This window comes from Canis lupus, chromosome 25 (genome assembly GCF_003254725.2).
Source record: "Canis lupus dingo isolate Sandy chromosome 25, ASM325472v2, whole genome shotgun sequence".
NCBI classification, from domain to species: Eukaryota; Metazoa; Chordata; class Mammalia; order Carnivora; family Canidae; genus Canis; species Canis lupus.
This window is the reverse complement of record NC_064267.1, coordinates 42,116,792-42,134,891: the sequence shown is the minus strand read 5'-3', so window position 1 is coordinate 42,134,891 and position 18,100 is coordinate 42,116,792. Positions and strand designations below refer to the sequence as shown.

Here is an 18,100-nt window from a genome sequence, read left to right as displayed (position 1 = left end):
CTCGGGGTCCGGCCGCACCCCCCGGCCTGCGCGCCCCAACTCCCGCGGGGGAAGGGTCCGCCCGCCCCTCTCCGCCCCCGCCCGCCCCTCTCCGCGCCCGCCCGAGCCCCGCCCCCAGGCCCCGCCCCCAGGCCCCGCCCCCAGGCCCCGCCCCCAGGCCCCGCCCGCCGTTGCCCCGGGAACCGCGGAGCCCCGCAGCTGCAGGAGGCGCCCGGCCCCGCGGAGCAGCCCTCGCCGCCGCCGCCACCGCCGCTCGCGCCGCCGCCGCCCCAGCTCCAGCTCCTGCTCCGGCTCCGGCTCCGGCTCCCGCGCCCGCGCCCGCGCCCACTCGGTCGGCCATGCCGCCCCGCCGCGCCCCGGCGCCCGGCGCGCAGCTGCTGCCCGCGTCGGCCCTGCTGCTGCTGCTGCTCGGCGCGGCGCCCCGCGGAGGCTGCCTGGCCAGCCCGGTGCCCGCCGCGCCCCTGCCCGCGCCCGGGCCGTGCGCCGCGCAGCCCTGCCGGAACGGGGGCGTGTGCACCCCGCGCCCCGCGCCCGGCCCGCAGTCCCCCGCCGCTGCCGGCGAGCCCGGCTACCGCTGCACCTGCCCGGCCGGCGTCTCCGGCGCCAACTGCCAGGTGAGTGAGCGGACCCGGCGGCGCGGGGCGGGGCGGGGCGCCGGCGGGGACCCGCAGCCCCGGTCCGCCCGCCGCTGCGCGCTGCCCCGCGCGGGGCTCCCGCGAGCTTGACACCGGCCTCTCCTCCGCCGGGGACCGGGGGCGTCTGGCCGGGCCGACCTTGCACGTGCCCCTGCCCTGCCCAGCCCGGGTCTCCGGCCGTGCCAGCCTGGGGCTCTCGGGCGCGCGGCTCCCGGGCCTGGCCGCCACCCACGGCCACTGGCCACCAAGCGGCGCGCCCCTCCCGGCCCGGGCCGAGCCGCGCTCCGCCAGAGCCGGGGGTCCCTGCTGGCCCGGGCGGCTCGGAGGGGCCGGCTGGACCCCGCGGGCGCGGAGGGTGATGGGCTCCGTGCCGGGCGGCCGGACGCTCTGGGGCCCCCCCCCTCCGGCCCTGGGCGTCCCGGCGCGGCAGCCGGAGGCCGAGAGGGCAGCTGCCCCTGCGCGGCCTGCGACCAGCCCTTTGCGGGCTCCGGACGCGGCGATGCCACAGTCGGGGGCGTTCGAGGGCACCCGGGGCGCCCCGGGCTGGACGCCCCTCGGCGCGCGCTCGGCCCCATCCCGGGCGGGAGCGGGGCCCGGGAAGCTGCGCCGGGGCGGGGGGCGGGCGCGAGGGGTGCGGGTGGCCCGCGGCCGTCCCCGTCCGGGGATTTGGGGTTTACAAGAGAATTCGGCAGAACGTACCGAATGAGGCTGGATTACAAGCCCGCTGACGCCCCGTGCAGCCTCTTAACCTACTAACGTGAACATTTTCCAACAGGCGATTCAGTATTGTTGTGTGTTCGGGGGCGAAAATCCTCAAGTCTCTATTCCAGGGCGGGGGGGGGGGGGCAAATAAGGGATTTCTCTGGAATTATTAAATAAAACCGGGTGAATGGGAACATAACTGGGATCAAATGCTTTCTTTCCTACATTGGGAGTGGAGGAGTTTGTTTCATAAGAATTTTATAAAATGCCCCAAGAGTTACTTTGAGAATGCCCAAATGGACTCTTCTTTCTGCGGGAGAAGAAGGGCCACAGAAGAGATGAGATGAGATGAGATAAGCTTTAATTTTTTTTTTTTTTAATGGAGCTAAATGGGTTTGAGAAGCTTGACCTTGACAGCCAGGATTTTTTGCTCTGTTTCCTATTTTTCTTTAGTAGCAAATTGCCCACCTGAATCTGCCTTTTCAGTGTTGTGCCCTTCTTTGTTAACTGGTTCCAATAAGCTTGAATTTCCTCAAAGGGGATGATGATGATGATGATGATGATGATGATGATGATGATGATGAGTGTGTGTGTGATACCAACATCCGGAGTGGATTTGGGGCATGATGACTCTTTGGGGAATTTGCTGTTGAAGCCTTTCTAACCATTAGGACAAAATCTTGCTTACTAATTTCCCCTGTTGATTGATGATTTGTATGATTTTTCCTGAAGAAGTGAGTTGCAGGAATGCTTTTTATCAAACTGCTGTTATATCTGCATGCCTGAGTTCCATCCTTGAAAGACATAGTCGATTCAGACTCAGAGTATAGTAGCGATGGACAGAAAGAGGTAGGTTAGTGTGTTCTTCAGCTTAAATAAAGGGAAAGAAAGGCTGGGCATTGGGAATTTAACCCAACTCTGAGATGTGTGTGTGTGTGTGTGTGTGTGTGTGTGTGACTCGAAAATTATAAGCAATCTTCAAGTAAGGGAAAAACCTCTGCACTTTTCCTAGATGACTAACAGAGAAATATAAATATTTTTTTTTGGTCCTAAGTAGTGGCTTGATATGGAATGTAATTCATCTAGGAAAGACTCACAAACTAATTCCTAAATATTGCAGAACCAACTGGTTCAGAACAGATTCGGGGTTCTAGTGTAGCTCCCATTCCAGGCGGTGTGAGCTGTGGAGTGCTGCCCACCTGAGGAGAAGCAGTATCCAGTGTTCTGAGTTCCTCCTTGGGGAGAGAGCTGAAGGAAGTATGATTCTAACAGGAAAGCTTAGCATATTGGAGCCCGATCTGGCTGGGTTACCCAGAAGAACTTAACTCAGATGATTCAGAGCTTTATAACCCCTGGAAAATCGAATCCCAGTAATTTCAATGAAATCTTTCATGATGTTGCAGAAGTACTCGGCTCTCATTTTCTAGGGGTGGGGGGTGAGAAAGAAGGCAGTCTCCCCACTCTCATTTTCCAGGGGGGGGGGGGAAGAAGGCAATCTCCCCTCTCTCATTTTCTAGGAGTGAGAGGGGAGAAAGAAGGCAATCTCAAGAGAGAAGATAAACAGAGGGGAGGGAAAAACCCCTTACGCGTTCTCAATCACAGATCAGGGCAAGGGAGGTTAGCCCTTACAGACGCGGCGTACTGAGCTAGAACCGCATGCTCCATGCTCGCTGGATACACTGGGGATGGAATTGCCGGTTGGTGAAGAGAAGCCTTTACACAGAGCGTCACCCCTCCCCCATCGCAAAGACAATAATGTGAGCAATGGAAACAATGGAACCAAACTTGGAAGTTTTTTCTTTCTTTTTTCTCTTTCCTTTCCTTTTTTTCCTTTTCTTTCCTTTTCTTTCTTTTCCTTTTTCTTTTCTTTTCTTTTCTTTTCTTTTCTTTTCTTTTCTTTTCCTTTCTTTTCTTTTCTTTCTTTTCTTTTCTTTTCTCTTTTATTTTCTCGTTTCTTTCTTTCTTTCTTCTTTCTTTCTTTCTTTCTTTCTTTCTTTCTTTCTTTCTTTCTTTCTTTCTTTCTTTCTTTCTTCTTTCTTTCTTTTCTTTTTTCTTTCTTTTCTTTCTTTTCTTTTTATGAAAATGCAGAAAGCCAGAAGCCCCTGGTTAGGATTAAAATGGATTCAGGCTGTGTTCAGCGTTTGGGCGGCCGGCGGATGCCTCTGGCCCGCCGGGGGTGCAGGCGGTGGCGCTGGCGGCAGCTGGTGGCGGGCGCCGGCGGCCCTGCGGGCTGGGCGGTGGGCAGCGGGGTGTGCGGCCAGAAGTTGCGCTGCCGCCGCAGGAAACCCTGCCTGCCGTGAGCTAACCTGACCGCGCCTCGGTTTCCTCATCTCTGAGACCGAGGTCGACCTCCCGGGGTCTGTAATGAAGGGTCCGGTTTGGGTTTTTGCTGTGTGGCTGTTGACAGCTTTCCAGCCTCCGCTCATCCGGGCCAGCGGACCCGAAAGCCTGGGTGCTGGGGCGGGTTCCAGCCGCGGAAGCCCCGCCCAGGCGCCCCGCCCCGCCCCCCCGAGCTCCCCGGCCACGCCCCCTGAGCTTCCCAGCCACGCCCCCTGAGCTCCCGGCCACGCCCCCTGAGCTCCTCGGCCCTGCCCCCTGAGCTCCCCGGCCACGCCTCCTGAGCTCCCCGGCCACGCCTCCTGAGCTCCCCGGCCACGCCCTCCGAGCTCCTCGGCCACGCCCCCTGAGCTCCCGGCCCCGCCCTCTGAGCTCCCCAGTCACGCCCCCCACCCTAGGCCCGTTCCTTTCTTCTCTCTTGAGCACCCCCCTCCCCCCCCCCCCCCCCCCCCCCCCCCCCCCCCCCCCCCCCCCCCCCCCCCCCCCCCCCCGCCCCCCGGATCCATTTGGGAGCTGATATCTCTAGAAAGGCCCATTATGTGAGCAAGAAACCTGTTCATAGCCTGCTGCGGTGTGTGTGGCATTTTCAGGCTTGACATTCAAACCAAATTTTGAGTGGGTGACCATCCTGTCTGTGGGATATCCACAACAGGGTTTTTGGGGAGGATTACATTAAGTGTCGTAAATCACTGAGCACCCGTGGTTCTTCCATAAATACCACCCCTTTCCTTTCTTTTCTAACTTTTGTACACATGTCCTATGCTCATTACCTAACTGTGTGAGGTGGACGGAACGAGTGTTGTCATCTTTTGTCAAAGGCAGAGATTAAAGCTCATTTTGACCGAATGACTAATCTAACATTTTGATTGCCATGAAAATCATACAACACTTAAAGTACATATTTTTCTAAGGCCTCTATCACACTTAAACATAGTAAATCATGAAGGTTCAGTGGATTCTAAAAATATATACGGAAACTACCCTGCAGAGACATGATGATGATAATAATGGTGGTGATGACAATGGTGATGATGATGGTGATGGTGGTGATGATGGTGATGGTGATAGTGGTGATGATGGTGGTGATGATGGTGATGGTAATGATGATGATGGTGGTAGTGATGATGGTAATGATGATGGTGATGATGGTGGTGGTGACGGTGGTGATGATGGTGATGATAATGATGATGATGGTGGTGGTGATTATGATGGTTGCTAAGTACTCGAGTACTTGTCATGCACCAGCACGGTTTTGGGGGCGTTATAGATAAAACTCACCAGTCTTGATGAACTGGGTGCAGCAACCATCCTTGTAATATAAAGTGCAGAAAAGTTAAATGACTGGCCCAAGGTCACACCGCTAGTGAGTGGTAGAGCTGGCGTTTGAACCAAGTAGCTGGTTTGATGCAGAGCTGTAGAGTTTAAAGTCCAGTCCTGACCCTGCTTTATTAGCTGTGTGACCTTATGCGAGGGCTGTAACCTCTTTGAGTGTTATCAGTAAAAAGGAGATGAAATGACCTGAGGCTGGTTTTGCTCGAAAACAATGAGCTTGAACAGTTCTGCTCAGCTGAGGTAATGACAAAGACACAGCAAATTCTCCTTATGCCGCACACAGCAAGCAGGGCTTTCACCTCGGAGTTAGAATTCTGGGTCCTAGCTGAGGTTATTTTTCCCATGATGACAAGCAAATGGGCACTAAATAAAAGAAATGCAAATATTTCTGGTGGGTTTGGAAAAAAAACCTCCAACTTCAAAAAGATCGAGACTGCTCTTCTTGCCTTTTGGGTTCATTGGGGAAAGCAGGCAGGTGTCAGGGGCGGCAGCTGCTCAGTCCTTTTTCTTTTGCTCCCTTCTAAATGGGCCAAAGTAGTGATGATTTAAATAATTTTAATCTGCATTATGTTATTTGTAAAACTTTTTTGTTGTAATGAAATAATCCTTTGCCAAATATTCAAGCCGTCAGGCACCTGTTTGTTTTTTCATCTCACGTTCCCTAGGAATCTTATCTTTTGGGATTAAAATGAAAATGTGTCAATTTCTGCACTTGGAGAAGAAAGGGGCTGCTTGCGGAGCTGTTTTTCATGCAAGTTAATTTTACTCACTAAGCTGATTCTATAATCCTCTCTTCTGATTAAACATGCTAACTTGAAACAATGGTTCTGCTTCTGATGAACCCATTTTAAAAAAGGATTTTATTTATGTAGTGAGAGTGTGCACAAGTGGGGGGAAAGGGGAAGAAGGAAAGAGAGAGTGAGAGCGAGAGCGAGAGAGAGAGAGAGAGAGAGAGAGAATTTCAAGCAGATTTTGTACTGAGTATGGCTCAGACGTGGAGTTTGATTTCAGGACCCTGAGACCACAACCTGGGCCAAAACCAAGGGTTGGATGCTTAATGGATTGAGCCACTCAGGTGCCCGGATCAATCCAATTTTAATGGAAGGTAGCTAACAAGCAACAAAAAGAATTCTGGCTCTTTGCACAGCATTAGTCTAGTGGACTTTTTGCACACGGACACACACAAGCTCACATGCACACACACACACAGAAACTCACATGCACATATACTGACTCACAGTCACATGGCGATGTGTGCAGAATGTCCAATATTAGCTGAAGTGTCAAGAGACATTGCTTCTTTTTTACAAATTTATTTGAGAGAGAGAGAGAAAGTGAGCAAGAGAACACAAGCAGGGGGAGTGGCAGAAGGAGAAGGAGAAGCAGACTCTGCTGAGCAGGGAGCCCAATGAGGGGCTCGATCCCGGGGCTCTGGGATCATGACCTGAGCCCAAGGCAGACACTTAACCAGCTGAGCCACCCAGGCACCCCAAGAGACACTGCCTCTTTTTCTGGCTCCTCTGTCAACTTTTTGGGACCTTGGGTGAGTGATGGAATATCCCTGAACCTCCATGTTCATTTCTCTAAAATGGACTAATACTAAATAAATAAATAAATAAATAAATAAATAAATAAATGGACTAATACATTTGCCTTATTTTCTTTGTAGACAAGATGAAATTCGCAAATGGGAATACAGTAAAGTTTTATCAGTAAGTAGAAAGAACTATGGAGTTTTAAAACATTTTTTTTAAAGTAAAATGTCGCACAAATACGAAGTATACCAAGAAAAAAGGATTATAAGATTTCCATATAGAATATGATTATGCCAGTTTATTCCCTGAGATTGTCTTTCTTCAACAAACAGCTTTTAGCTTTTTTTTCCACCTACCAGGAAGAGTTACGCTACAACAAAAGCATCCAAAAGGAACAATTCCTTGTATTAAAATTTTGATAAACGTGTAGTTCTTTTGATTCTGAAATAAATGGATAATTTCTCAGAAAATTCCCAGTGACTTCATTTTCCTTTGAAATGAATGAGAAAAGCTTGTCAAAACCCTATAACAATTTTAGTGAAAGAAAGAAACAGTTGCTTTTCTTGGTGTTGTTAAATTGAAGTGCTTTTCCTATTTTGTTTATCTAGTGCATTCTTAGGAAACATCACTTTTCTCAGCTTGGCCACCTGACAAAAACGCATTCTGTCTTTAGCTTCTTTGCTTAAGCTTCTCATGTGACAGGGTACCATCCAAAATGGTTTTGTTTATGCCCGTATTTCACAAGCATCAAACAGGAAAGAAAACCTATCTGCAGCTGAAGGGTATTTGAGTCAGAAAACAGAATGCCCGAGTTGTATTTTTAGGTCTCACCAATTCAGTAGGCAGCTGTGGTCAGAGCTGCTTAACCCAGTGGCAGGGACTATAGGATCTTGGCCCCCAAATAGAAAATTCAATAACAGAAGTTTTGTGTACAGAATTTCTTTATATTTGCCCCTTCCTCCGTTCCTGACACTCCCCTCACCTGCCTGCTTATGAGAACCACTTGGGAGCTTTTACAGAGGTGAGTGCCTGTGTCCTACTGTCCCCTTGTCCCCCAGCTTGTGACTGAACTGGTCTGGGGCCTGGACACTGGTGACATTTAAATGTTGTCAAGGTATAATTCGACTGTATGACCAGGATTAAGAAGTTCCCCCTAGACCCTCGTCATGTCCACGCAGCCCCCACTGCCTGTCCAGCATGTCGCTAGCACGTGGCGGAGAAAACGAATATAGTAACACCTGCTCTTGGTCATTCTCACCAGAAAAGCATCCAGTTTTGAAAGGCCTGGCATTCCTGGCCCACATCCTCCTCAAATGGCAGAGGTTTGCATAGTGGACTTTGAAGTCTCCCTGAAGGAGCCTTGATGGGTGGTGTGTGCTGGAGCGGAAAGAGTCCGGCATGTATTGGAACCCAGCTCTGAGTGCGTTGGATAAGTAATTCATTGTCCTGTGGCTTGGTTTTCTCATCTGTGAAAATGGGATCCTGATGCCAACCTTGCAAGCTGTTTGTGGCTTGGAAATATATCGAGCTCAGTGACTAGCCCGGGAGACATTCAACGAAAAGGTAGCTGTTGTGCACACCTATAGTAAGAATCTTATTTATTTCATGCCTTTCTTTATAAAAGTGGAAGGCCTAGAAGGTCCTTTCCCTTGGACAAAAAGAAAAAAAAAAAAAGAAAAAGAAATCCTTCTCTACTTCATTTCCAAAGAGACCAAAATTCCATCAGTAGAGATTCATTTCTTTGGCTGTGATATATCAGATGCTAGAAGACTTGGATTCCGGTGCTGACTCCCCACAGCATTCACTTCCATTGGTTCTTCCTCTGTACTCCACTTACCATGGGGCGGCGCGGGGGGTGGGGGGGGGCAAGAACAAAGAACAATGTGAACTGAGCATGCGCTCCCAGCCCAGCCTTTTATGGAATCATTTATTGCTTTATTTGAACACTAACCTGTCTTCAGTCAACATTCGTGATGTGAGTCTTAGACAGTTGTCCTCAAGCGGAGGGGCTTCTCTGAATGGCTCCTCGCTGCTCTCCAGGGTGAGCAAGGGCAGAGCAGGACCCAGGACTGGGAAGGGCGTCCAGACAGCAGCCAGGCACCCAGTGCGGGGGCTGCACATGGTAGGTGCCCCTCAAATATTGTTGAATACACAACTGGCTTCAGGGGGATGCAGCTGTGGGCACCATGAGGGCACTGGGTGCTATGGGGTGGATCTAGGCGCATGGGGAGGGACGCTGTTTAGGAGCAGGACAGACAAGGAGACAGATTTAGCCCGTCTAGTAACTCCCCTAGTGCCAGGTCTGTTCTGGGCAACGCACTGAGGTTTTCAGTAGATCCCTTTGCAGTAGCCTTGGCTTTTAATCCTAATAAAGCTTTCTTTTCAAAACACTTTTCCGATGAACTAGATCAGGGGTGGGCAAAGGACAGCCCGCATCGTCTCTCCCTCCCCTCCACGTCAAGAGCTAAGAATGGTTTTTAACCATTTTCATTTTTATTATTTATTTAGAGAGAGTGGATGGGAGGCAGAGGGAGGGAGAGAACCTCAAGCAGGCTCCACAGCCAGCGCGGGCCCCTATGCAGGGCTCGATCCCACGACCCTGAGATCATGACCTCGGAGGAAATCAAGGGTCAAGCTCAACCAACAGAGCCACCTAGGTGCCCGGTTTTAACATTTTTAAATGCTTGGGGGTGGGGTGGGGTGGGGATCAAAATGAGAATAATATTTTGTGATGTGTGATGTTCTATGAAATGGAAATTTCAGTGTCCAGCATCAAGATTTTATTGAACCCGGCCACACCTGTGCATTTGTGCAAGAGTTGGCTGTGACTGCGTAGGCTGCTCCAGGGACAAAGTTGGGTGGCGACGGACAGTGTGGCCCACGAGGCTGAAGATCTCTGTGTGGCCCTGGACAAAGGAAGAAGCTCGCCGAATGTTTCCATAAACGCTGGTGGAGCTTACTTTTCTTTTTCATGTGTTTGACTTGGCTGAGGGCTGGTCCCCCAGCCCCGCTTTCTCCTGTCCTCCTGGTCCCTTCTCCTTGCGGGGTGTCCACCGCCAGCTCCAGGGCTGAGAGCTGTGGGGGATACACGGACAGATAAACCAAGCCCTTGTCTCTGAATTGTCTGAATGTCAGGAGGCGTCCTAGCCACAGTCTAACTTCTCATCGTCCATCGGGCCTTGGTGGAATGCGTTTGGACCCCCCGAGTCACAGACTTTCCAGAGAGGCAGCAGGGAGAGGAAATGCCAGCTGTCAGGGCTTTGGATGTTAGATGTAGAGGTTTTGAATCCTTGCTCAGTGACAAGCTTGTTAGGTTTCTTTTCTTTTTAATTTTAATTTAATTTTATTTTTTAAAGATTTTATTTATTTATTCATGAGAGACACAGATAAGAGAGAGATGCAGAGACATAGGCAGAGGGAGAAGCAGGCTCCATGCAAGGAGCCCCATGTAGGACTTGATCCTGGACCGCAGGATCATGCCCTGAGCCAAAGGCAGATGCTCAACCCCTGAGCCACACAGGGGGGTCCCGGTTTCTTTTTTTTTTTTTTAATTATTTATTTATTTATTCATGAGAGACACACAGAGGCAGAGACACAGGCCGAGGGAGAAGCAGGCTCCACGCAGGGAACCCAGTGTGGGACTCGATCTCGGGACCCCAGGATCACATCCTAGGCCGAAGGCAGGCACCAAACCGCTGAGTCACCCAGGGATCCCCCCTCTTATTAGGTTTCTTAACCCTGATTCCTCACTTGTAAATCGGATGGTTGGGGGGGTTAAGGGCAGTAGCTTGCACAGCCCCTCCTGCGCAGAATAGGCCCTCTGACCACACAAACTCTTTCTACAAAAGTGGATGATTCTCCAGTCCATGGCTAAGCCAACTTACCTGGAGGAGGGGGTCCCTATGGCTCGGTGACAGTGGGGGATCTGAGCCCTGGCGTTGTGCTTGTCCCAGACTGCCCTGTGTTTATGACTTGGACCGGGAGTGCCCAAGGGGACCGGGAGAGGAAGGAGGAGGGATAGTGCTTCCAGCTCTGGCAGTTTGGGTTTCTGTAAGGTTGCTTTGGGTTGGGACAATGTCAAGGTTCTTCTTTCTTAAAGAGAGAGAAAAGGCATGAGGCTTTTGAAAAAGAGCGAGGATTTGAGAAATGAAATAAGTGTGTTTGAAAGAAAAGGCTCTTAAAAAGAGCAACGTGTCTGCTCTCTTTGCTAGCAGTTCCCGAAAGCCAGCGCATCCTTTAGGGTTTCAGTGCTGGCACTTACCTGCTGCTTGTAGTTAATTTAAGGAAACAGTTGTGATTGCTTTTGGGTTGCAGAGGCAAATTGAAACTCCTTTATGGAAGGCATTCAGTGGTGGTGGAAGTAATCACAGGAGATGAATAAGATCTAGTTCTCTGTTTGCACGGGAAATAAGAACCAGAGTCTGTAGTAAATGGGCTGATTTCTGGCCACTGGAAGGCCAACCCCATGAGGGGGATGGCCCGTCTCCCACGTTCAGGCAAAATCGCATGCTTAATTATCAAGCAACATGGAAAGTATCAGAACAGGCAAAGTGTTAAATACATCCTCAATATATTACCTTGGAAAGGGAAGATACTTATATAGGAACCATGAAGAGAAAACCAGAACCTCTTAATTGACCTCCCCTATTGTTCCTTGTACAGAGGATTTCCAGACATTTTTTTTTTCGTTGAGTCATGACTTACATACAGTGAAATTCATACTTTAAAGTGTTCAGTTTGAGGCCTTTTGATGTACAGTTGTGTAACTACCACCGTAATCAGGATATGGAATTGCTCCTCGCACCCCATACACTTCCTTGAGCTACTTTGTAGTAGACTCTGTCCCGGGCTTATGCCCTTGGCCACCATGGGTCTGACTTATGTCTTGATAGTTTGGTCTTTTCCATAATATCATATAAATAAAATCACGTAACGTGTGTGCACCTTCCACTTAACATAATGCTTTTGAGGTTGACCCGTGTGGCTGTGTGTGTCCAGAGTGTGTTTCTTTTTATTGCTGACTAGTATTTGATTGTACGGATACACTACGGTTTATTCTTTCACCAACTGGTGACATTGGGATCATGTCCCGATTTTGGTGATTGTGCATAAAGCTGCCATAAATGTTCATGTGGAGGTTTTTAAGTGGACATAAGATTTTCGTTTCCTTACGCAAATACCCAGGAGTGGGATTGCTGGGTCATGTGGCAAGTGCAAGTTCCACTTTATAAGAAGCTGCCGGACTGTTTTCCAGGATGGCTGTACCATGGTGCATTCCTGTTAGCAACAAATGAGTTTCAGTTGCTTGCATCCTTAGCCGTTCTTGGTTTTGCAGGTGATTTAGATTTTAGCTGTTCTAGTAGGTGTGCATGTTAAGTTACATGTTGTCATCCTAACCTCAATCACTGTAAAACCAAATCAGTGCCCATGGTCTATTCCAAGACTCTAAGAGCACTGAAAGCAAAATCTTAGATTTTGTTTTTCCTTGTTGGGAGGGGAGTCTAGAAATAAATGCAAACCCTTTTCAAACAAAACAAAACAAAACAAAACAAAACAAAACAAAAAAAACTAAAAAAAAACTAAAAAAAAAAACAAAACCAAAACTTTCCCAACGACTAATGATACTGAACATTTAAAAAAAATATACTAGTTGCCATCCATACATTGTCTTTGATGAAGTGTCTGTTCAAATGAGTTGTGAGAGTTCTTTCTGTACTTTGGGTACAAATCCTTGATTTGATATATGGCTGGCAGATATTTTCTCCTAATCTGTGGCTTGTATTTTTGTTTTCATTTTTTTAAAGATTTATTTATTGATTAGAGAGAGAGAGAGAGAGAGAGAGAGAGAGGGAGAGGGAGAAGTGCAGAGGGAGAGTATCCCCAAGCTGACTTTCCATTAAGCATGGAGCCAGAGCCATCATTCAGTCTCACAACCCATGAGATCATGACCCATAAGATCATGACCTGAGCTGAAACCAAGAGCTGGATGCTTAACCGACTGAGCCACCCAGGCACCCACCCCTTCTTCTTTCATTTTCTCAACAGTGTCTTTCAAAGGGCAGTTTTTAAATATTGATGAAGTCTTATTTATTAATATTTTTTTCTTTTGTGGCTTGTACTTTTTTTTTGTGGCCTAAGAAATCTTTGCTTGACCTAAGGTCACAAAAATTTCCTCCTATTTACTCCTAGAGCTGGACTGTTTGAAGTTTACATTTCAGTCTCTGACGCATTTTGAGGTAATACTTATATGTGGTGCAATATATAGGCAATTTTTATTCACTTTTGGCAAATGGATATCCAGTTGTTCCAGAAACATTTGTTGACGAGACTCTCTCCACTGCATTATCTTCGCAACTTTGTTGAAAATCATTTGACCATAAATGTGGGTCTCTTTCTAGCCTCTATTCTGTTGTATTCGGTTGACTTTATATATCTATCCTTTTGCCAATTCCACACTGTCTTGATTACTGTAGTTTTATAGTAAGTCTTGGAATCAGGTTGTGGGAGTCTTTTAAATTTGTTCTCTCTGCCCCATGGATATTACATACTGTTTTTCTGATACTCAAATTTAACTGGGAGTTTATATTTTTAATTTGCTAAATCTGGCAACCTTACCTCAAAGGCTTGACTAATCCCTACTCCAATTCCCCATTTTTTTTCTGAAGCGTACATCCATAGCACTTTAAATTCTTGCAAAACAATTATATAAGGCAAATTGTGTTAACTTGCATTTAAAATATTAATTTAGCTCATAGTTTTACATCTTCATGGATCCTTTTAAGAACAACTGTCAAAGTATGTTAGGGCATTACAAAATCTGTGAACCTATAGTGGAAAGAGCCCACTCGTAAACTTTTCTTATCCTCTTTCCACCCCTTCTACTGATCTCATGCTTCCGTACTGATCATTATTTACCTTCTGCTGTAGAATTTTATATTTTCCTCTCTGTACCTATAAGCATATATGAAGCTAAATACTCATATATGCAGCTATTCTATATAAAAATAAAAGCATCCTATGCATACTGTTCTATAACTTTTTCTTCATCTGTTTTGAACATCTTACCATGTCCTAAAACAGAAACAAACCCATCCTTTTTGATGACGGAATAGTATTTCTTCCTGTGATTGTGTGACTATATTTTAATATTTACTGAAGTACATTGTTTACATTTTTTTCAATTATAAATAATGTTGCAATGACTATACACACAATGATGTATATATATGTGTGTGTGTGTGTGTGTGTGTGTGTGTATAGACGTTACAAGTTATGTAGATAAAATATTCTAATGTTGCTAAATTGCCATCCAAAAAAGTTGGACAGTTTTGCATATTTACTAGCAGCATATGAAAATGCCTATTTACCCACATTTTTGTCATTACTGGTTTTCCTGTTTTTCTTTTATTTTTGTGTGTTAACGATAAAACATGGTATCTCATTGGTTCCCTTTGCATCTTAAAAATTACAAATGAGGAGAACATTTCTCATGAATTGCCTGTTCTTATTTTTGCCTAATTTTCTTTTGGGTTGCCCCTCCCCCCACCCCCAAACTGATTTGTAGTAGCTCTTTGTTATTGAAGGAAATTAACTTTTTGTTCTTTATGTTTAAATATTTTTTCTCTGTTTATCATTTTTCTCTTGGCTCTGCTGATGCTCACTCAGTGTTTTGATCTTTAGGAGCTTATTATTTTTGTTCTTATTTAGCCAAACTTATCAACGGGGTGGTTGATTAATTTTAGAGCTCTAATGCTTGATACCAGTACTGTGCTATACAATATTTTGAGAGTTACCTGATTTGAACCAGGAGTTTGCTTTTGAAGAATTCCATTTTGGCCTAGATTTATATTGATAGGGCTGATCCAATTGTCTTTTTAGAATCTACAATTAAATATATCCCCAGTTTATGCCTATTTTAAGAAGGGTTGGCATGGATTTTCTAAATCATATTTAAATACTTGTAATTTACTTTTTTTTGAGCCGGAAATACTGCAACCATTTTACTAAGATCTTTCTCCTCCTCCTCCTCCGTCTCCTCCTCCTTCTTTTTAAAGAACTACTCAGCAGTTTTCCTTTAAAAATTGGCATGGGTTCCTTAGTATTTTGTTAAAATTGCCAAGTTAATTTTGATGATATTATTGGATAATAGAGTATTTTTTAAAAGTTCTTGATGGTGTAATGGTTTGATTTCAAAAAGTGTTGTTCATCCAGGCTTGGGCAGAAAAAGGCTAATCTTAATATTCAGCAAAATGCAAATTTCGCTTCTGCTTTAATCTCCATATCATGTTTTTCACATTTCCCCCCCCCTGAGAAAAACTTCATTTCTCCTGACCAGGGATTTTTGTGGTCCTTTACCCTCATTTTCACTCTTTGAAATTGGCCATTGGTGTTCTTGGTTGTGCAAAGGGAATTCTTTTATTTCTATAGAAAAACCTCATAATGAGAAAATAATAAGAGAGACAGAGAAATGAGAACTAATATTAGCATTTCTATGAGGCCTAAAATAAACTCTCAGCTGGAGAGAAATACATTTAATGTGATTATTTTTGTCTTTTACAAAGGGAAGGCAGGCCAGGGGGGTGGGATGGGGATTTAGGGGCCTTAAGGACTGGGAAGCACTCTTTTTTTGCTGTTTCCTAAGGAAAACAATTGTTGTTATTATGTTTGACCTTGATAGTGCTAAAAATGGTGCCAAAAATGATGCTGACTCTTTTTAGACATCATGATTGGATTTTATGTGACGTTTCCCTTGCTTCCCTCACCTGCAAAAGTCCTTAAAGATGTTTTTTATGCTTAGAAGTGGTGTTTTTTCAAGCAGAGCCTGTGGAAATTTAGGGGAAGTTGAGAGCCCACTTTCCTACTAGTGTATGTTTGTGATTCCCTTAAAAACAGCCTCCTCAGTAAAGAAGGAGGTGTTCTGCCCAGAACAGAGAGTCTTTATTCTTGTCGGAGCTCACCGACAGACCTGCTTCCTTCATGGGTCCTTCAGATGAAGAGTGCTTGTCTCTTGACATAAACTCAAAACCAAAGACCTGGAAAGAAGCACATCTTACTGAAGGGTTCTAGCATTCTATTCTTAGGGCTCTGACCACAGTGCATTGGGAAGAAACTTAATGCATAGACAGGAACACCAATGGGTATTGTGTGTATTGCAGTAAAGAAACAATAAAGTCTTGAGATATGCCATGGTTTCTCATAATCCCAGATGGCCTGAATTATATACCATCTCAGGTGTGTCTGTGGGATCAGTGTTACATTAAAAAATTTTTTTATTGAGATAAATTCACATAATATAAAAGTAATCATTTAAAGGTGAACAATTCAGTGGCATTTAAAAAATTCATTCATTCATTCATTCATTCATTCATTCATTCATTCATGAGAGACCCAGAGAGAGAGGCAGAGACGGAAACAGGCTCCATGCAGGAAGCTCAATGTGGGACTCGATCCCAGGACTCCAGGATCACGACCTGAGCCAAAGGTAGACGCTTAACCACTGAGCCATCCACGCATCTCCCTTCGAGGCATTTAGTACCTCCACAGCGTTGTGCAATCAACATCTCTGTCTAGTTGCAAAATATTTTTATCACCCCAAGAGGAAATGCTATACTTATTAAATGGTTGTTCCCCATTCTAACATCCCCCAGTTGCTGGCAACCACAAATCTACATTCTGTCTCTAGGAATTTACCTATTCTTGATATTTCTTTCTTTTTTTTTCTTTTAAAAAAGATTTTATTCATTTATTAGCAAGTGTGCATGCAAGAAAGCACAAGGTGGGCAGGTGGGTGGGGGAGAGGCGGAGGGAGAAGCAGACTCTGTGATGAATGGGGAGCCCGACTTGACTGGATTCCATGACTCTGAGATGGTGACCTGAGCTGAAGGCAGACACTGAACCGACTGAGCCACCCAGGCCCCACCCCCCCACCGTTCTTGATATTTCATGTAAATGGAATAGTATAATTTGTGACCTTTTGTGCATGTCCCTTAACCCAATATTCTCGAGATTCATCCACATTGTAGCATGTATCAGTAGTTTATTCCTTTTTATGGTTGAATAATATTCCATTGTGTATACAAATGACATTTTATTTATCCTTTCGTCAGTGGATAGACATCTGAGTTAGACTTCTGGCTGTTGTGACTAATGCTGCTATGAACATGCCTACGTGAGTACTTGTTTGAGTACCTCTTTTCAATCCTTCGGGGTATATAACTAGGGATAGAATTGCTGGGTCATGTGACAATTCTGTATTTAACTTTTTGAGGCACTTCCAAATGAATCTCCATCTGTGTTATCTTCTTATACAACCTGAGCCCTAGCATCCTCCTTGGGATGGTTGCTTGCAGCGTCTACTCATAGGCCAGACTCATGTCTTATTATTATTGTCCTTGCCTGGGCACACAGCAGTCCAGATGCTCATTCCTGGCCTGGTTTGTGGGCCTAATTCCCTGTGACACTCTGCTTGCCCAGCTCTGTAGTGATTCCATGGAAGAGCCCAGCCTCCTGTAGCTCCCTTCCAGGAGGACCTGTCAGTGGAGGGCTTTGTCCTCTGACTCAGCCTGAATGCTGCCGCTCAGCCCAGTGATTCATACCTCATTCTGATTCCTGTTGTGTGCTGAGCTCCTCTGGGAGAAATAGAGAGCTTGCCAGGGCACTTGAGCCACCATGAATAATTGGCCCTAGAGGTTGTTGGTCCAATTGCCTTCTTTCACTGAAGAGGAAACAGCCCAGAAAGTTGGAAAATATTGTGCAAGGCCATCGGATCATTAGTGGATGCACTGAGCTTGAGAAAGGGCTTTCACATCTGGTTGCGTGATCTTCAGATACCCTCTGCGGTCCCTTCTCCTAGACCCTGGCACCCATTGGCACATTCAGTATGTCACAAGGAGAAGCAGAGCCTCTCCTGTAGTCATTGTGGATTATAATACCATCTGAGCTAACTTGCTTGTTAAGGAACTAGCTCATGGGCACTTATACTGCTAGTTTAAATGAGTTCAGTGTAAATGAGTTCAAGTGGGCCATGGGGAGGGATCCTCTGCATTCAGCGATGAGCTAGAGCAGGGCAGCCGGCCTGGAGATCCTTTGTTACTTAGCAACCATCACCAGGCAACTTGATTTCTACCACCTGAACCTGGTTTATGTCCTCAGAGATTGGGATTTGGGTAGTGCAGTTGAGAATGGGATGTTCTGTAGGCTCACTATGGCTCTTGAGGCACAGGAACACCCCCCCCCCCAATGAAAAACAAATAAAACCAAGCCAGCTTTGGAGAGTTTGTGGCCCAGAGAAGCTCATAAAATAATTGAATCCTTAGATCTAGAGTTCAGTATGAACCTCTGCTTACCACCAGTCCCTCCATTCCCATGACCTGGGGTCTTCTAGGCCTGTCCAATTGAGTGCCTGACACCAAAGTGCTTCTTTGTAGAAAACTGGGAGTGGGGAGGTGGCCCTCTTTGCTTTTCAATGCAAGGCTAACAATCAAGGGACCTCACTATTCTACTGGCAATTTCTCAGTAATGATTAAAATGGTATTAGAGGAGGTAATCAAGATGATGTGA

General features: G+C 46.5%; 1 protein-coding gene across 1 annotated transcript in view; it reads left to right on the top strand.

Moving 5' to 3' along the window:
• Positions 1-338: 338 nt before the first annotated feature.
• The window catches only part of DNER (delta/notch like EGF repeat containing), a 312,868-nt gene continuing 295,106 nt past the window's right edge, over positions 339-18,100 (top strand). The window contains exon 1 of the mRNA XM_025463331.3: positions 339-614. Coding sequence (XP_025319116.1) covers positions 339-614 — 276 coding nt within the window. The remainder of the gene's footprint in view (positions 615-18,100) is intronic.